This window comes from Carcharodon carcharias, chromosome 11, assembly GCF_017639515.1.
Source record: "Carcharodon carcharias isolate sCarCar2 chromosome 11, sCarCar2.pri, whole genome shotgun sequence".
Taxonomy (NCBI): Eukaryota; Metazoa; Chordata; class Chondrichthyes; order Lamniformes; family Lamnidae; genus Carcharodon; species Carcharodon carcharias.
This window is the reverse complement of record NC_054477.1, coordinates 83375701-83396894: the sequence shown is the minus strand read 5'-3', so window position 1 is coordinate 83396894 and position 21194 is coordinate 83375701. Positions and strand designations below refer to the sequence as shown.

General features: G+C 45.4%; 1 protein-coding gene across 1 annotated transcript in view; it reads left to right on the top strand.

Annotated features, from left to right (window-relative positions):
* Positions 1 to 20621, top strand: part of dlg2 (discs, large homolog 2 (Drosophila)) — a 916179-nt gene extending 895558 nt beyond the window's left edge. The window contains 2 exon segments of the mRNA XM_041198640.1: positions 9239 to 9330; positions 19825 to 20621. Coding sequence (XP_041054574.1) covers positions 9239 to 9330; positions 19825 to 19931 — 199 coding nt within the window. The 3' untranslated portion in view covers positions 19932 to 20621.
* Positions 20622 to 21194: the final 573 nt, after the last annotated feature.

Below are 21194 nucleotides of genomic sequence, written 5' to 3'. Positions count from 1 at the left end.
AATTCTGATGTGGAGTCTTATAAAGCAGATACATATGGGATGACGAATGGGCACCGAATTTCATGCTTGCTTTTGGGTGAGAATGGGGCATTGATGTTTCTCCTGATGCCTGAACCTTTCTGTAGCCCCCACCATCAGAAAATGCCCACTTGACTCCCTTGGAAGAGTTCCTTATTTTGTGTTTCTTATCAGTGAGCTGCTACTCAGTGCGACAAACACATGGATAGTTTGCCCTAAATATTAACTCAAGGCTATAATATACAAGTGATGTGGACCTTTCACTGCTACTAATGGCCAAGCATATCAATCACTGTCCATCACCCACTTGTCAATCTATCTCATGATTTCTGTATTCACTATATGGAATCAATTGTCAGTATTGGCTCAGTGATAGCTCTCTTGCCCTCAGTTAAGGGTTTAGTGCTGCATTGTTAGAATACTATATTTGAGATCAGATGCAAAAACAGGTTTCAATGTTTAGCTGGACTTAAAATACTCCCTTAATATAAGCATACAGTTTTCGGAGAATTTCCAAACAAGCTACCAGCAGCAAGGCTCATTCTGGTGATTTCTCCTCCCAGCCTGCTAGGGCAAATCTTTCAGAGTCTTTAGATTTCCACAGGACACATCTCTTCAGTTAGATACCATCCACCCTCCTGAGTTCCGCCTGGTAGCTCTTAGAAGACTTCCTGCTTTCTTCTCTTTGCTCTCCACACCAGCTACCACCTTTGTCTCTCTTACACCTTTCTCTCTTCCTCTTTCTCTCTTTCTGTGCAAAATCACGGAGATTCAATGTCTGTCCACAGTCATCCCAGCTCTTGTCTTTCTTCTCAGGTGTGAAGTACAGCACATACATTTCAATAGTCTCTGACCTGGGCCCTCTTGCCCCATGCCACACTGGCTTTTTGTCGGGCAAAACTCATGGTAGATCACATGGCTCTTTCCATTCCTCCATTTCAGGCCTCAGGCGGGTGTAGTATCAGCAGCAGCCACCAGCTTCCTGGCTGCTGTTCAGTAGAGCTGGTGGCCTCTGATTGGCCAGCAGCTCTTAGTTGGCAGGACTTCTGCCCCCGAGTCCTTGATCTCGGAAGGCCCGCTGCTGTCCAGTTAGTGCCCAAGTGCACTTAATTTGCCGGCCTTCCCCAAAAAAGGCAATGTGGTGTTCCCTCCAGCTGTGAGACCCCCATTGCCTTCATTAAATCCAGCCCAACATGTGAGCCATAGGCTTTTGAGAGCTCAGTATCTGCTATAGGGGTGAGACATTAAGAAATTGTTTAAAGGGTCAGTCATAAATGACTCCTAGACTGGAAGCATAAAAGACAGGGGGCAGAATTTTCCGTTTTACATGTGGGGGGCGGGACCTGCACGCCGACACATAAAATGACACACGGTGACATCAGGCAGGCATCCCAATGTCACCACACACCATCGCGATATTTTGGTCCGATCTCCGTTGTGTACCCGCCATTAATTAACGGGCCACTTAAGGCCCTTGAGGCTCCAATTGACGGGGATTTTGCAGCGCCCATGCGATATTTGGCTTGTCGCATGGGCACAACAGTCAGGCAGGTAGCAGAAACTAGTATGAACAAGTGGGAGAAGAGAGCTCAGTAGGGTCGCAATTCTACAGATTCAAAACTTATTGTACAAAAGTTACTGAAACTTGCCTGTGTGAGCTGGATAAGTTCAAAACACATACCAGCTGCTTGGACCTCATAACCTTCAGGTCAGCACTTTGCCTGTAGGTTTCAGAAAGCCTCCCTGAGCCTGGGAATGGGAGCTGAACTCTCCACTGGAGGCACCTCCTCTGAGGAGGAAGGGAGGTCTAGAAGGGGGAGGAGGCCAGGGGTGCACATTCAGCCTCCAGGGGAGCCACCTTTGGGAGAACAGGCGCGGGCACAAGGAGTGTAGGGCCAAGAGGCAGTCCAAGGCAGAAGGGGCTGCAGAAGATTGTGGAGAGTGCAGCATGCAACCACTATCAGAGACACTCGATCTGGGAGGTATTGGAGTGCGCCCCCGGAACGGTCCAGGCATTGGAAGCGCATTTTGAGAAGACCGATGGCTCTCTCCACCACAACCCTTGTGGAGGCGTGGCTCCTATTGTACCGCTGCTCAGCCTCTGTTTTTGGATGGCGGGGAGGCTTTCCTGCTGCGAGGGTATACATGTGGCGAAGCAGCTACCTCAATATGTCTGAGGTGCAGTGCCGAAGGAGGCTCCATCTCTCAAGGGAGATTGAAAACTATATCTGTCAGATGATTGGGCCAGAGATCTCGCTAACTGTGTGGGTGGACACCCCATGCCTGTGGCTCTAAAGGTCACAGCTGCCCTCAACCTCTATGCCTCCGACTCTTTCCTGGGGTCAGTGGGTGATCTTTGCAATGTCTCCCAATCAGCTGTCCACACTTGTGTCAATCAGGTTACAGACGCTCTGTTCAGGCATTCATTGGCGTTCATCCACTACTGTTGGGAAGAGGCTAGCCAGACAGAACGAGCCAGAGGCTTCTCGGCAATTGATGGCTTCCCCCACATCCAGGGTGCTATAGACTGTACACGTGTGGCCATCAAGGCGCCAGCAGGTGAGCCCGGTGCCTTCGTCAACAGGAAGGGCTTCCACTCCATGAACATGCAGATAGTGTGTGATTACAGGATACTGATTTTGCAAGTCCACGCAAGGTACCCAGGCAGCTCCCACAACGCTTACATCCTCAGGCACTCATAAATTCCGGGGCTCTTCAGTGCCCCAACCCAGCTGGATGGGTGGCTGCTGGGTGACAAGGGCTATTCCCTCAGAAGGTAGCTCATGACGCCTCTCCACCATCCAAGAACAGAGGCTGAGCAGCAGTACAATTGGAGCCACGCCTCCATAAGAGCTGTGGTGGAGAGAGCCATCATTCTTATCAAAAGTACTTCCAATGCCTGGACCATTCCAGGAGCACACTCCAGTAGCCCCCCCAGATCGAGTGTCCCTAATAGTGGTTGCATGCTGCACTCTCCACAATCTTGCGATGCAGAGGGGGGAAGCTGTGGACAAAGAAGATGTAGATGGAGTGGCCTCAGCAGAATACAATGAGTCCAGCAGTGAGTCAAAGGATGAGCACACAGAGGGAAATGCTGAGGGGGCAGACGCTGACCCGGGCATACTCCAGGGAGGCAGGGACACCCAGGATGCTCTAATCCAAAGAACCTTCAGCTAGCCCACCACATATGGGCCTCCAACACAAGCTTGGGCTGCAGTCTCCATACTGGAGACATTAGCACCAAATCTGTCAGGAAAGGAACATTGATAATGGGCCCAGTTAATAAATGTCAATGACACACAAATCACTTATAACATCTCAGGAATCCATCCACTTGCCCAAGAAAAGAGGCAGCCCCAGCCATTTTAGATGATCTTAATTTAATGCTTTCACAAAAGCCTCTTAACATAACACAAATAAAATGGTGTCGCACTGCAAACACAATCAGAAGGAACTCATTGGGGGCCAACAAATAACCACCAATGATAAACCCGGGGTGTGCCTCAGGTGCCTTAATTTTACCTTTGTAGGTGCTACGTCTTTGTGGTGCCCCCTCGCAGGCCCTGGCATCTGAGACAGCCTGCTCTCTCTGTCGTCCTGTTGGCCTCAATGATGTTGGCGGATGTCCTCTGGCCTGTGGAGCCTGTGCTGGCCCCGCTTGGGGGGGATCTGCCAGTTCTACAGCTGGCATCTCCCCCGTTGTCGCAGCCTCATTGGGTGCCGTGGTCGCTGGCAGAGAGGCAGAAGAGCTGCCGGCCTCATCCGGAGCACCCTGAGAGGCACCAGCAGAGACGACAAGCAGCTGCTCTGCCAATGTGAGGTCCATACGGCCCTCCCTGCTCACTGTAGATGGATGGGCACCAAGGTGGGATACTTGGTGCCCAAACCACTGCCCACACGGGCACTGACCACCTGAGGTCAATGCCGCTGTGTGGGCTTGCAGGTCTGAGCATAACTCCAGGAACCACTGATCCTGTCCCTGGAGCTGTGTCTCCATGAGAGTTGCCACTCTCTCCATGGAAGAAGCTTGGCGCTCATGCATGAGACTCAATGCATTGGCTACGGTCTGCGTAGACTCCTCCGCCACTGACACCAAGCCAAGCACAGCCTCATGTATCTCCACCAGATGGTCCTGCACGCCCGGCCACATCTCATAAGTTGGCTGCATCACGGACGACTCCAGAGGCTCATCATCAGCCACAGACTGAGCATGTGCCTGGGCCCCTGCAGTCCCCCGACTGCTGGTTCCATGGGCACTCTCTGTCTCCGCCAGCTCTCTCAACGACTGCGAAGTGCCCTCACCGCTGTGCCCCGGGACACTAGCCAAAGATCTGATGCCCACCGGGGTACCAGTATCATTGCTGGTGCCTGCCTGGCAGAGATGGTGTGACGCTTGTGATGTTGGAACTTCGTGACCCTCAGGTGTCAGAGGGGACCCCTGCTGCTCCGGGTACTGGCCCTGCACCGCTGATGCTGGAAGGAAGAGTAATGAAATTCGATCAGTTAGTGTGTGGAAAATGGCAATGTACATGCATGTCCCCCGGATCATCATGCGCTCATCATTCCACACACAACGGGCAAGCCATGTTGGTAATGTCACTCACTCAACCATCAGCACTGCCATGGCTGTTGGGAGACTACTGATGACGTGAGTGCTGGTCACACATACCTGTCCGTGGAACCCCAGCCTCTCCAGCTCTGGTGGAGCATGGCGCCTCTCCAGGCTGAGGGCCTCCTGCTCGAAGTGGCTAAGCAGCACTACCTGGGCTGGCCCACTGCCAGTCCTCACACGCTTGGTGGTGTTGTGAGAATTCTTCTCCTGGAAATGAGAAAAGAGCACTGATAAGTGATACTTGTACCGTGAATCCCCTCGCGGCTGGCCCTCCCCAAGCCCAGTTGGCCATTGCAGGGGTCCAATGCATCCTTATCCCGCTGCTGCCGAATACTCATACAAATAAGCCAGGTGTGTCCTTCCCACCACTCCTGCCATAGCAAGGAGGCACAATGACATGGATCGCAGAGGGCAGCAGATATATCTGTGCCACGCCACCTTGAAGACCCCCTCTCACCATGTCATCACCCTGACTTCGACATGTCCTGGAGTTCGAGCACTGCGCCTGGATGTAGATCCTCCAGGTTGCCCCCACTGCAGTAATGTGGGTCTCAGTCCACCACATGTTGCGGGTGCAGAACCCATCTCATCACCACCCTCTCAGGCTGACCAATGCATAGGGAATATCTGCTGGCCCACCCAGCTAAGGATACATGCTGTTAGCGACTCATTGCATTCAGGCCAGTCAGACATGGGCGGGGTGCCAAGGGGGGGAAGCTTACATGCTGGATGAAGTAAACGATGCCAACATGCTACTCACACTTTCCAAGCGCAGCCGGTTGCTGAAGTGCTTGCGGCACTGGATCCATGTGTGCCACACCATGTCGTGGGAGCTCATGACCTCCGCTACCTCCTCCCAGGCACGTTTGGTCAAGTGGGATGGCCTCTTCCTCCCGTCCTGGGGGACGAGCACCTCCCATCATGCTGCCACCTCCTCGAGGAGGGCAAAAAGGCACTCGACTGAAAACTGGGGCACACTTTGACCACCCGCCCTACCCTCTTGCATTGCCAGCCTGGATCTGCGTTGGCCCTGACCTCTGGCCATGTACAGCAGCCTTGGAGCAGCTGCAGCTTGTCCTTTAAACAGGCAATTGGGTCACCATTGGACCCGGCGACGATTGCCAATCCACTGCCACCCACTCCCGCTGTCCCCGGGATCTGCGAAACACACTGGGCAGGCCTTAATTGGTCTGCCTGTGTAAAATGGTGGCGCAGACCCAATTGCCAGCAGCAACCAGGTCTATGCCTGCTCCCACTCTGCCGCAGCACCGCACACCCCCCCCCCCCCCCCCCCCCCCCAACCCCCCAGACGGAAAATTCCACCCAGGGAAATGGTTCAATTGGGGGAAGATTAGAGAGGAAGGGACAGAATCTATTTGCTGGAAGGTCCAAAACATAATCATCTTATAAAACCTTGCTTTCTAAACAAATTCGCTCTTGTCGGTGTTCACTGTGTTGGCATCCATCACACCACCTGACAACGTATTCCAGAGACTCACCACTCTCTGGGAGAAAAGATTGTCCTTAAATCCAGTCGGTTCTATTCTTACAGATTAAATTCATGTTCCTTGGTCCTCCCCAATCTGTTAAACTGAAATAATCTAATAACAGGGACACAATCCAACCCTTTACTTATTTGATAGAACCCCATCAGGCTATGTCTAGGTTTACACTGCCCTAGAGTGAATGGACCAAGGCCCTTGTTAGTACCTCAGGCTTTTGAAGCTGTATCTTCCACCATATGGGATGATATAGCTTCAAAACTGGGCACAGCATTCTTACTGCAGCCTGACCAGTGACCTGTATAATGTCAAAATGGTGTCCTTTGACTAACACTGAATAATTCCATTAATACCACCCATTATGCTGTTAGCATTAGCTACCGTGCATTTACATTGGTCATGAACTTTAAGTGATCTGTACACAATAACAGTAAAAAAAAATCTCAAACTCTTTCAGTATTTTTTTCCTACAAATGATAAATGATAATGTATTCTGTATTCGTCCTCTCAACATGGGTGATATTGTTCAAAGCAGTGCAGGAGATATGTTGCGCACAGTTTGGCTGCTGCATCTTCCCCATAACAGCAGGACTTCAGTTCACAGGCTATGAAATAATTTTGGTCCCCTGGAGGATGTAATGGCCACAATGTAAATGCAAGTTCTTTCTTTCCCTTTCCCTTGAAATTATAAATCATTTTTTATGTTTTGCTGCAGAAAATCCAGTCGTGTTCCTGAAAGTGTCTAACAGAGGAGAATATACTGGGTTTGACTTTGCGTGAAAAATACCAGGCTTGAACAGTGCATCTTAAAATCATTCCCTGGGATTTTCCGGTCCCACCCACGGCAGGAATCATTGCAGGCGGAACGGAAAATTTGATGGACCAGCCAAAGTTCCATTGATTTTGGGTGGAAATTTCCAGTCCTGCAGCGGATGGGACTGGAAAACCCTGGCCATTGTTTTCTCTTTTATCAGCTTGTCTGGATTACTGTTATGTATAATGCTGTAGGTCTGCACACCTTCATGAAATCAAAACTAATGAGCTATTTTAAAGTCCATCAGCTGAATTTATTCGAGCTAATTTCCTCCTGATCTAAGCATGAGGAGAAGTATATCCAAAGTGCCCTCCTTACCTGAGCCTGCGTGATTGTGCATTAAAAGTGCGTCACCTGCCCAAGTTTTAATTTATTTTGTTTGTTCAAATGAAATAACTGAAATAATTTAGAACTTGTGCACCAAGCTGAAGCAAGCCTGGAGCACAGGAGGATTAGACTTGCAGGCCAAATCTTAATACTCAAAACAAGTGAGATTTATTCATCCACAGAAGTCACATCTTTAAGTACAAAGATAGACAAAACAGTAACAGGAATTACCTTCCAGAAAATAGATTCTGTTCCTTCCTCTCTAGCTTTCCCCCAGCTGAACCCTTTCCCTGGCTTTTATGCTTCTTTGCTGGAAGTCGTTTGTGATGGACTCTTTAAACAATTTCTTAAAAACTTACCCCCGTAGTAGATACAGAGCTCTCAAAAGCCTATGGCTCACATATAGGGCTGGATTTAATGAAGCAATCGTTGGGATCCTTGCATCGCCTCTTTAAGGTAAGACTGGCAAATTAAGTGCCATTTGGGGACTAACCGGATAGCAGCAGACCTCCTGGGATCAAACACCCAGGGGCAGCAGTCCCGCCCACTGATTCTGCTGGCCAATCAGAGCTGGGAGCTGGGAGGTGATGGTTGCTGCTGGTACTACACCCACCTGAGGCCCAGGATTGTAACTGAATCCCAGGCCACAGATGACTGAATGCAGGAGGGGTTTCACAGGGTTGGGATCATCGGGTAGGGGACAAGGGAAGTGGGGTGGTTCTTAGCAAACCCCCAATATCCCAATGCTATGGCCTTCAATCTGGCACAATAGTCACCAGATGGGAAAACATGCTCTCACCTGTTGCTGCTCCAATGCTATAGTGTCACCTATGGATTCTGTCTTGCTCTTATTCTTTAAAGCAACCTTTTGGCCTCATATTGATCTTTCTTCAAATTGCCACCAACCTGATGCCAGCGTTCCTTTATATTGCTGGCCATGACCAACTTCCGATACACAGCTTGACTCTTCTCTTTCCAGATGTCCTTCCGCAAATGCACAAAACCCCCTTCCAGCCTTAATTGGCCGGCCTTCCCACCAGGCAGCTGCTATTTGGCCAGCCAACGCTTGATGTGCAGTGTTGACGTGGCGGGGATGCGAGTGACTGGACCATGCACTCCCCGTTCCGCCTCCTTCACTCTGCCAGAAACCATAAAACCCAGGCCCGTGTTTGTGCCTGTAACAACGCTTTCCTTACTTAGTATTATTGTGAAAAGACTGTTATTAAAATCCAACGATTGTCATGTTACGATCTACGATACCTCGCCTACAGGATTCAAATTTTACACCTCGTAGGTAGACACTCGCCTGACTTGAACAGATATGAAATAGTGCAAGATGAGTGATGCTAGGTGAGTGTCCCGACGTCATGCCGCATGCAAGCAATCTTCAGGTCGGCGGACATGCACAGCAGTCAGAAGTGCGCCTGCCGACAATTAAGCTGTCAATTAAGCCCATTAAGGAGGCAATTGAAAGCGATTTTTCATGGCTAGTCTATTTTTATGGTTGGCGAATGGGCGGCCTTTACAATTTTGCTCAAATCTCAATCCAGGGCGGGATGAAATCTCCATGGGAAAATAAAATAAACAAAGATGTCTGGGGACTTTTTTTATGAGGTATGCTTTCAGATTCTTGATTGTGTTGCATGGATATATTTTGCAGCTTTTTTGTAGTTTTGTTTATTCTGTGGAGGTCTGCAGCTCCCTGAGGCAGGGACCTCAGTAGAAGCGCTCACCAACACCTGTGGTGATGTTGGCGCCTGCCCTCTTCCCAACCACACCTACAACGCTGAGCCTTTCTCAGCACGCGTTTCATGCTGGCTGGCTGTTAATTGATGGGGGCCAATTGTGGTCAGGGACCCATTTCCCGTCTTTTCCCAGGCCCACCGATAGTGCCCGCCTGACGAGCGAAAAATTCAGGCCCTGGTAAATATTGTATTAAATGTGAGCTGGCTTTTTCTGTTACAGGGAAATGAATAAACGCCTGACAGAAGAACAAGGTAAAAAGACATTTGATAGAGCTCTGAAACTGGAACAGGAATTTGGAGAACATTTTACAGGTATGTACGCATGCACTCAGCTACAATACAACATTTCAAAAGAAAATTAGCAAGCTTGCACAATAACAATTCTGAAATATCAGAATTTGTTTTATAAAGTGTAGTGGTTTTAGAGTTGGTTTTGCTGCTCCTTACGGGTGAAACAAACATTAGATGTTTACAGTATAATCATTTTTGAGCTATTTGCTCTTGGTAATGGCCTAGTGGTATTGTCGCTAGGCTGGTAATCCAGAGACCCAGGATAATGCTTGAGTTCAAATCCCACCATGGCAAATGGTGGAATTTGAATTCAATAAAAATCTGGAATTAAAAGTCAAATGATAAGATCGTAGAATGATAAGATGTAGGGAGCAGAAGTAGGCCCTTTAGCCCATTGAGTCTGCTGTTCCATGCAATGAGATTATGGCTGATCTGATAATCCTCAACCCCACTTTCCTGTCTTTACCCCATACTGATTAAAAATCTGTCTATCTCAGCCTTGAATATACCTAACGACTCAGCTACTACAGCCCTGTGCGGTAAAGAATTCCACAGATCGACTACCATCTGAGAGAAGAAATTCCTCCTCATCTCTGTTTTAAATGAGCGCCCCCTTACTCTGGGATTATGCCCTCTGGTCCTAGACTCTCCCACAAGGGGAAACAACCTCTCAGCATCTACCCTGTCAAGCCCCCTCAGAATCTTATATGTTTCAATTAGGTCACCTTTCATTCTTCTGAACTCCAATGAGTACAGGCCCAACTGACTCAACCTCTCCTCATAAGAAAATCCTTCCATCCCCGGGATCAACCTAGTGAAACTTCTCTGGACTGCCTCCAATGCAAGTATATCTTTCCTTAGATAAGGGGACCAAAACTGTTCACGGTATTCTAGGTGTGGTCTAACTAGTGCCTTGTATAGTTTTAGCAAGACTTCACTATTTTTATATTCCATTCCCTTTGAAATGAAGGCCAACATTTGCCTTACCTATTGCCTGTTGAGCTTGTATGCTAACTTTTTGTGATTCATACACAAGGATCCCCAAATCCCTCTTGCTGCAGCTTTCTTCAGTCTTTCTCCATTTAAATAATATTCAGCTCCTCTATTCCTCTGGCCAAAGTGCATAACCTCATAATTTTCCCACATTATATTCCTGCCACATTTTTGCCCACTCACTTAACCTGTCTATTTCCCTCTGTTGACTCTTTGTGTCATCCTCACCACTTGCCTTCCCACCTATCTTTGTGCCATCCGCAAACTTGGCGATAGTACATTCATCTCCCTCATCCAAGTTATTAATATATATTGTAAATAATTGTGGCCCCAACACTGATCCCTGTGGCACTCCACTAGTTTCAGATTGCCATCCTGAAACTGCAAACTCTCTGGCATCTATTAGTTAGCCAGTCCTCTATCCATGATAATACACTACCCCCAAGACCATGGGCTCTTATCTTATTAAGTAGCCTTATGTGTGGTACCTTATCAAATGCCTTTTGGAAATCCAAATATTTTACATCTACTGGTTCCCCTTTATCTATCCTGCTTGTTCCCTTCTCAAAAAATTCTAATAAATTGTCAGGCGTGATTTCCCCTTCATGAAGCCATGCTGACTCTGCTTGATTAGATTGTGTATTTCTAAATACTCTGTTATTATATCCTTTATAATAGACTCCGACATTTTCCCAGTGACAGATGTTAAGCTAACTGGCCTATAGTTACTTGTTTTTTGTCTCCTTCCCTTTTTGAATAAAGGTGTTACATTAGCAGTTTTCCAATCCTCTGGGACTTTTCCAGAATCTAAGGACACCTAGAAAATTACTACCAGTGCATCCACTATCTCTGCAGCTATTTCCTTTAATATCCTTGAATGCAACCCATCAGGTCCAGGTGACTTTTTGGCTTTTAGCCTCATTACTTTCCCTAGCAAATTTTCTCTAGTGATAGTTATTGTATTTATTCCCTTCCCCCCCTTTTGCCCTTTGATTATTTAGTATTTTTTGGTATGCTATTTGTGCCTTCTACCATGAAGTCTGATGCAAAGTATTTATTCAACTCCTCTGCCATTTCCTGGTTCCCCATTATTATTTCCCGAGCCTCATTCTCTTAGGGGCCTATATTGACTTTGGCCTCTCTCTTCCTTTTTATATATTTAAAGAAGCTCTTTCTGTTTGTTTTTGTATTACTTGCTAGTTTATCTTCAAAGTTTATTTTCTCCCTTTTTTTTTGGTCATCTTCTGCTGGTTTTTAAAACTTTCCCAATCTTCTGTCTTACCACTAAGCTTTGCCACACTGTATGCCTTTTCTTTCATTTTGATACTATCCTTAATTTCATTAGTCAACTATGGTTGGTTTATCCCCCTCCTACAATGCTTCTTCCTCACTGGGATATATCTCTGTATCTCTGTTCTGAGTCACAAACTATTTTCTTAAATGTCTGCCATTGTTTATCAACCATCTTTTCTGCTAATCTCCTTTCCCAGTCCACTCCAGCCAACTCTGCCCTCATTTCTTTGTAATTACCCTTATTTAAGTTTAGCACAGATGTTTCCGAACCAAGTTTCTCACTTTCAAACTAAATACTAAATTCCACCATGTTATGATCACTGTTTCCTAGGGACCTTTTACTCTGAGATCATTTATTAAACCTGTCTTGTTACAAATTACCAAATCCAAAATAGCCTGATCCCTGGTTGGATGCACAAAATATTGTTCCAGGAAACTGTCCTGAATACATTCTAGGAATTCTTGCTCATGGCTCCGTCTGCCAATTTGATTTTACCTACCAACATGGGGCAAAATCTTCTGTTTGGTATGCGAGGGCGGGCCCCACAGGCTGACGCATAAAATGACGCGCAGTGACGTCAGGCATGCGTCCCAACATTACCGTGTGTCATTCTAATCTTCCATTGAGCGGGTGCGCACCAGAGTCAGCTGTGCACCCTCCAAACTGTCAAAGGCCTGTTAAGACCAATAATCAAGCCAATTGAGGTAGCTGCCTGTCCAACCTTAAGGCTGGCGGGCAGGCGCAGAAGCCAAGCGGCCTTCGCATTTTTCATGAAACCTCATCCACGGGCGGGATGAGGTTTCACGAGGGGTTAATAACATGAATTAATATTCTTGGAACATTCAAAAAACATGTCCCAGCTCATACGATGCTGTCACGTGAGGGGACATATGTAAACGATTTCTTAGCTTCTTTATTTAAAATTCACATTTAAGAAAATTCACAGACTCCGTGCCTCAGGGAGATTCAGGCAGGCCCCGATCCTCCCTCCTCCCTCCGCCCGTATAGGTAGCACTGAGCACTTCCAGGCACGCATCAGGCTGGGCAGGCCTTAATTGGCCCGCCCACGCAAAATGGCGGCACGCAGATGATCACAGGCGGCAATCGGCTCCATGCCTGTCCTCGCCCGCTCCCGACTGGCCCGCCCAATTCTCCCCATGGAGGTTAATCACCTATGATTAATATATTGCCTTTTTCACAAGCCCTCATTATTTCCTGATTTATTCTCTGTCCAACAGTGGAGCTACTGTTAGGGGGCCTATAGACTACTTCCACCAGTGTCTACCTCCCTTTGATATTTATTACCTCCACCCATATGGATTCTACATCTTCTGATCCAAGCATTTCTTGCTACTGTACTTATTCCATCTCGTACTAACAAAGCTACCCCACCACGCTTTCCTTCCTGCCTGTCCTTTCGAAAAGTCACATACCTCTGAATATTTGGTTCCCAGCTTGGATCTCCTTGCAACCATGTTTCCGCAATGGCTATAAGATCATACCCACTAATCTCTATTTGTGCCATTAATTCATTTATGTTGTTCTGAAAACTACGTACATTTAAGTAAAGAGCCATTAATTTTGCCTTATTACCACTTTTTCCCCCTTTGACCTTATTTGCTGCTTTTTTTAATGTTTGTACACTCTACCCCTTCCTGTCACACTTTGGGTATCATTACCGAAGTAGCTACCCTGCAATGCCACCATATCCTAATGCTTTGTAGGTCCACTTATCCTCTCTCGAGAACCCTCCTCTCTTCTAGTTTAAAGCCCTGTCTACAGTCCTAGTTATTTGATTCATCAGGACACTGGTCCCAGCATGATTCAAGTGAAGCCCATCCCACCAGAACAGCTCCCTTCAACCCCAACACTGATGCCAGTGCAACATGAACTGAAACCTATTCCTCCCACACCAACCTTTGAGCCACGCATTTAACTCCTTGACTTTATTTAACTTATGCCAGTTTGCCCGTGGTGCAGGTAGTAATCCTGAGATTATTACCTTGGAAGTTCTGCGTTTTAATGTTGTCGATTGTTGTAAAAGCGCATCTGGTTCACTAATGTCCTTTAGGGAAGGATATCTGCCCTCTGGCCTATACATGTGTCCAGACCCACAACATGTGGTTGACTCTTAAATGTCCTCTAAAATGGCCTATCGAGCCACTCAGTTGTGACAAAACCACCACAAAGTCACAAAAATGGAATCAAACTGGATGGACCACCCAGCATCAACCTAGGCACCAGGAACGACAACGGCAATCTCAGCCCTGTCGACCCTGCAAAGTCCTCCTTACTAACACCTAGAGCCAGTGTCAAAATTGGGAGACTGTCTCACAGACGAGTCAAGCTACAGCTTGAAGTGCTCATCTTCACAAAATCATACCTTACAGATAATGTCCCAGACACCACCACCACCATCCCTGGATATGTCCTGTCCCACCGGCAGGGCAGGCCCAGCCGAGGTGGCAGCACTGTGGTATACAGTCAGGAGAGGGTTGCCCTGGGAGTCCTCAACATTAACTCTGGACCCCATGAAGTCCCATGGCATCAAGTCAAACATGGGCAAGGAAACCTCCTGCTGATTACTACATACTGCCCTCCCTGAGCTGATGAATCAGTGCTCCTCCATGTTGAACATCACTTGGAGGAAGTACTGAGGGTAGCAAGGGTGCAGAGCATACTCTGAGTGGGGGACTTCAATGTCCATCACCAAGAGTGGCTCAGTAGTATCACCGCTGACCGAGCTGGTCGAGTCTCAAATGACATAGCTGCTAGACTGGATCTGTGGCAGGTGGTGAGGGAAGCAACAAGAGGGAAAAACATCCTCACCAACCTGGGTACCATAGATACACCTGTCCATGACAGTATATCAGTAACCACCACATAGTCATTGTGGAGATGAAGTCCCACCTTCACATTGAGGATACTCTCCATCGTGTTGTGTGGCACTAACACTGTGCTAAATGGGATAGATTTTGAACAGATCTAGCAATTCAAGACTGGGCATCCATGAGGCACTGTAGGCCATCAGCAGCAGCAGAATTGTACTCAAGCACAATCTGTAACTTCATGGCCCAGCATATCCCCCACTCTACCATTACCATCAAGCCAGGGGATCGACCTTGGTTCAATGAAGTGTGCAAGAGGGTATGCCAGGCATACCTAAAAATGAGGTGTCAACCTGGTGAAGCTATAACACAGGACCACTTGCATGCCAAACAGCATAAGCATCAAGTAATAGACAGGGCTAAGTGATCCCACAACCAACGGATCAGATCTAAGCTCTGCAGACCTGCCACATTCAGTCATGAATGGTGGTGGACAATTAAACAACTCACGAGAGGAGGAGATTCCACAAATATCCCCATCCTCAATGATGGAGGAGCCCAGCACATCAGTGCAATAGACAAGGCTGAAGCATTTGCTACAATCTTCAGCCAGAAGTGCCGAGTGGATGATCCATCTCGGCCTCCTCCAGAGGTCCCCAGCACCACAGATGCCAGTCTTCAGCCAATTCGATTCACTTCACATGATATCAAGAAATGGCAGAAGGCACTGGATACTGCAAAGACTACAGGCCCTGACAATATTCCAGCTATATTACTGAAGACTTGTGCTCCAGAACTTGCTGTGCCCCTAGCCAAGCTATTCCAGTACAACTACAACACTGGGATCTACCCGACTATGTGGAAAATTGCCCAGGTATGTCTTGTACACAAAAAGAAGGACAAATCCAACCCGGTGAATTACTGCCCCATCAGTCTACTCTCGATCATCAGTAAAATAATGGAAAGGATGATCAACAGTGCTATCAAGTGGCACTTGCTTAGCAATAACCTACTCACTAACACCCAATTTGGGTTCTGCCAGGGCCATTCAGCTCCTGACCTCATTACAGCCTTGGTACAAACATGGATAAAAGAGCTAAACTCCAGAGATGAGGCGAGAGTGACTGCCCTTGTCATCAAGACAGCATTTGACCAAGTGTGGTGTCAAGGAGCCCTAGCAAAACTGGAGTCAATGGGAATCAGGGGGAAAACTCTCCACTGGGTGGAGTCATACTTAGCACAAAGGAAGATGGTTGTGGTTGTTGGACGGCAATCATCTCAGTTCCAGGACATCACCACAGGAGTTCCTCAGGGTAGTGTCCTTGGCCCAACTGTCTTCAGCTGCTTCATCAATGACCTTCCGTCATAAGGTCAGAAGTGAGGATGTTTGCCGATGATTGCACAATGTTCAGCACCAATCACGACTCCTCAGGTACTGAAGCAGTCCATGTCCAAATGCAGCAAGACCTGGACAATATCCAGACTTGGGGCTGACAAGTGGCAAATAACATTCACGCCACACAAGGGTCAGAACATGGCTATCCCCAACAAGAGAGAATCCACCCATCACCCCATGATGTTCAATGGCATTACCATCACAAAATTCCCCACTATCAACATCCAGGGGGTTACCATTGAACAGAAACTGAACTACACTAGCCATATAAATACAAGAGCAGGTCAGAAGCTAGTAACTCACCTCCTGACTCCCCAAAGCCTGTCCACCATCTACAAAGCACAAGTCAGGAGTGTGATGGAATACTCCCCACTTGCCTGGATGAGTGCAGCTCCCACAATACTCATGAAGTTTGACAACGACCAGGTCAAAGCAGCCCACTTGATTGGCACCACATCCACAAACATTCATTCCCTCCACTACTGACGCATAGTAGCAGCAGTGTGCACCATCTACAAGATGCACTGCAGAAATTCACCAAGGCTCCTTCAACAGCACCTTCCAAACCATGACCACTACCATCTAGAAGGACAAAGGAAGCAGATAGATCGGAACACCAGCACCTGGAAGTTCCCTTCCATGTCACTCACCATCCTGACTTTTGGAATTATATCACTGTTCTTTCACTGTCACTGAGTCAAAATCCTGGAACTCCCTTCTTAACAGCACTGTGGGTGTACCTACACAACATGAACTGCAGCAGTTCATGAAGGCAGTTCACCACCATCTTCTCAAAGGCAACTAGAGATGGGCAATTAAATGCTGACCCAGCCAGCAAAGCCCACATCCTGTAACTGAATAAAAAAATTGTTGTATGCAGTGGAATTCTGCATGTTTTCATTGTATAATGAAATTAATAAAAATGTATTAAAAGAAACATAATAGAGGACTAAGCAGAAAAATGGCTTGCAAGCAACTTGTTTAACATTACACCCACTGCTTTGTGCAGTGTTTTTATTTCGTATGGATTTACCAGATCGAACCTGGACATGATGACAGTGTTGCCATTGTTCAAAACATTCAATGATGGAATAGCTAATCTGTACTCCTTTAGATGCTATTCAGTAATTGTACTACATTTGCCATGCAATTATTTTGTACCCTGTATATTCCAACTATATTTTGTCATCATGTAATTGTATAAAGATCTAGTCTTATTATAAGTTAAGACTTGAATTTTGTGGACATATGCAATACCGCTGATGTGACTAATTGCAGGTGGGTTGCTCGCTTCAATTGCCAGTTGTTTGAAAGAATTTGAAGGGACTTACAGTGCACAGCCAATAATTCTAACAGTGAAGCAAAGTTCTCTTGACCCAGAAACCCCAGCTGTAACTGCACAAAGATGTGCTATAAAGTGACACCTTTTCAATAGTTAAAATAATTATAATTAAAATGTAGCACATTTAAAAGAGAGTGGGGGAGAAATTTGTTTGGTGCTAGATAGACTTACATCAATTCACCATGCAGTGGGTTGCTGCCTGTGTGGCCTGCATTGCTTTTATCATTGAAATATTTGAAGAACAGCCATGCAGGCAGAGGCTGTTTTAACTAATTTCTCCCCCAGAATAAATAATTAGGGGAAAGCCAACGTCAATGGGATGAAAATGCATCTGAGTTGAGTGAGTTGGTATCAAATGTTGGCAGATAAGATGGCGGCTGAACATTGGGTCACCTTCAAAGAAAAAATATTGCCGACAATGTCAAGGCATATTCCCTTGAAGGGGAAAGGTGGGATGAACAAAGCCAGAATACCTTGGCTGATGAGAGAGATAGAGGTGAAGATGAAAAGGAAGAAGTGTGCATATAACAGATGTCAGGTAGAAAATACAATGGAGAATCAGGCTGAATATAAAGGACCAGAGTGGATGTGAAAAATCTAATAAGAAAAGCAAGGAGAAAGCATGAAAAAGACTGGCAGCTAACATAAAAGGGAATCCCAAGCTCTTTTATAAGCATATAAATAATAAAAGAGTGGTAAAAGAAATAGTAGGACCATTTAGGGATAAAAAAGGGGACTTGCATGTAGACCCAGGAGAAATAGCGGAGGTATGAAACAAATACTTTACATCTGTCTTTACAAAGGAAGAAGATGCTACCAAGGCTGAGGTGAGAGAGGAGGCATCTGGTACACTTGAAAAATTTACAATTGAGAAGGAGGAGGTGGTAGAAAGGCTATCTTTACTTAAAATAGATGAGGTACCAGGACCAGATGGGATGCTTCCAAGGGTACTGAGGGAAGTGAGTGTGGAAATTGCAGAGGCACTAGTGATAATCTTCCAGACCTTGCCTTTTTGATGAAACCTCATCCAAGGGCAGGATGAGGTTTCCATTATTAAATCAAAAAATTAAAATGTATGGACAGAATTTTCATCATTTATATGTTCAGGTGACTGATTCTGATGCGTGGACACTTTTTTCTGGATTTTAAAATCTTTCTTTATTGCTTTTAAATTCATCAGCTCCCTGAGGCAGCTGTCTGCCTTCAGGGTGCTTTCATTCTGTGCTCACCTGTGCCTGCACTTATGTCAGCACCCACCCTCCTCCTGCCCCTACCCCAGCAGTGCTGAGCATTTTAGCTCGCGCTTCACGCCGGCTGCCTATTAATTGGCCAGCCAGCGTGAAATCGTGGTCGGGGGCTGATCGCAGTCAGTGGTCTGTTCCCCAGCCAATCCCGGACCTGCCAACTGCGTCCGCCTGCTGAACTGAAAATTCTGCCCTTGGAGAAAAGCGCTGAAAGGAGACTTGATAGAGGTATTCAAGATCCTGTGGGGTTTAGACAAGGTAAATAGTGGAAAACTGTTTCCACTCAAGAAAGCATCTCTTGAGACCATCAACAACTAGAGGGTTGAGAGTCAAAATAATTGGCAAAAGGAGTAAAAGTGATGTGAGGAAAAATGTTTTCACCCAGCAGGGGTTGGAGTCTGGAACGAACTTCCTGAAAGGGTGGTGGAATCAGCTTCGATCAATATATTTAAAATGGACTTAGATTGCTACCTGAAAAGAAAGAATGTGCAAGGTTATGAGACTAAGGCAGAGGAATGGCACTAGGTAGAATGCTCTTTCAGAGAGCCAATGCAGACTCGATGGGTCAAATGGCCTCCTTCTGCACTGTAAAGATTCTGTGATTCTGTGGATTATCTAGACTAATATTTCAATGCAGTAGTGAGGTTGTGCTTCACTGTGAGAGGTGCCATCTTTCAGATGGAAGGTTTACCTGCCCTCTCAGGCAGACATAAAAGGTTCCATGTCACTATTAAAAGAAGAGTTCTTCCAGTACCTTGGACAATATTCATTCCTCAACCAACAAACAGATTATCTGACCATTTATCTCATTGTTGTTTGTGGGACCTTGCTGTGCACAGTTTGCTACCACATTTCTAACATTACAAGTAACTATGCTTCAAAATACTTCATTAGCTGTGGAGCATTTTGGGATACTCTGTTCTTCATAATAAAATTTAACAAATAGATTGATGTATATATGCTTTAAGGTAATTAAAGTTAAATGGTTTTAGCAAATTTTGATCTGACTTGGTTTGATGGAAGCCCTGAAACTCAGTTTTGTTTGGAGTTTAATTGTGGAATTCCATTCCCCTAAAAGACTGTGGAGGTGGAGTCACTTAAACTATTCAAGATTGAGATTGATAGATTTTCATTGAGCAAAGGTATCGAGGGATATGGGTCAAAGGATCAAATGGATTTGAAATACAGATCAACCATGGTGTAATTGAATGATGGTACAGGTTCAATAGGCTGAATGGTCATCTCCTGTTTCTCTGTTTTTAGATCATTTCTGCTGTTGACTGACCAGCATAATAAAATAGTAATCAGAGGAAGAACCAATGACACATTCTTGAAGGATATGTGTAAAGACTAAAATTAAGGAAGATTACCAAATTTAAATCACGAGCATTAATTTTTGTTTTTATTTAAACCCACAGCAATAGTACAAGGAGAAACCTTGGAAGAGATTTACAACCAATGCAAACTAGCTATTGAAGAACAATCTGGTCCATACATTTGGGTTCCCTCAAAGGAGAAATTGTGAATCAGCCATAGATGTGAGACTGATGAGAACACCTGTTCAGATAGTGACATTTAATTTGTTTTTAATTGTATTTTCATCTCCATCCATACACATAATCATTAATGCACTTTGAGTTAGAAGCTCAGCAGGATGTTTCTGCACAGGTCAGAGCTATGTTTAGGGAGAGAGGGATATATAAGATAAAACCAAGCCAAGATATGGCAAAGAAGAAAGGGCTTTGGACATCTTGGAGGATCCTACAGCATTTGTGCATCCAAGCCACAAGTGTATGCAAGAAAATTCTTGTATAAAGTGTTTTATCCCTTATTGTGATCAAATGGACAAAGCAGGGGCTCCTGCATTTAGAGTCATTCCCTGACAGGGCAGTGCCCAGCATTACAACATCCAGCCAGTCTGTGTGAATTAGTGATTCACTAGAAAGCAAAATCGTGCAGATTTTGTAACTATGCAGATAGAACTCATCACATAATTTTTAACAGTTTTTTTGTTGAGAGTGAATATTATATAAAGATGAACTCACATCTATAAAATCCAAATAAGAAGCATTTTAAAGTGTTCAACACATTCTAGGATGTGTCTAATTTGACATCTTGTTAAAATCAGGATAAGCTTCAATACATACAATATAAATTTTAACATTTGTATTCAGAGGTTATTGAAATAATTTATAGTAAAGGAAATATATTGCTGTAAATTGTGAGGTCTATTGGTCATGTTTTATGACAGATTCAGCATTGACTGGAAGCATTATTTTAAAGAAATTTAGGGAGCAGGGCAATTTGCAAATGGTTTTATGTGATTAGAATCTAAGTGAACTGATTATCAATTGATTTGTGAATAACAGTAAATTCACTGCATTCTCCTACTGTTGCTTGTGAAAATTCACTTACTTTTCTTCCCTTATTAAATAAGCATGCAGCTTGAAATTTTATCCTCTACCTAATTAGTCAATGTTAATTTGTGTGCTCTGCATTACAGTTTGAAGGTTAATGACTGTGGCTAAGTACAATCAAAAATGTCATTGTGATTTCCAACCTAGCCATAGCAATGTTTTATTCTTTTTTTGTTTAATCCAATTTATTATTTAGTACTTAGTTCTGCGCTGTGTGGCTGTTTCTACTCTGAAGCTACTATAGCAAATCTTCGAAATTTATCCATTTTGCTTTTAATTTTTTATTGTTTAGCTGGAATTTTATCTTCTGTGTTATTGAGTGAATTGTACGTACGAACTGCTATATTTAAGGTGCACTGTAAGATTACGCT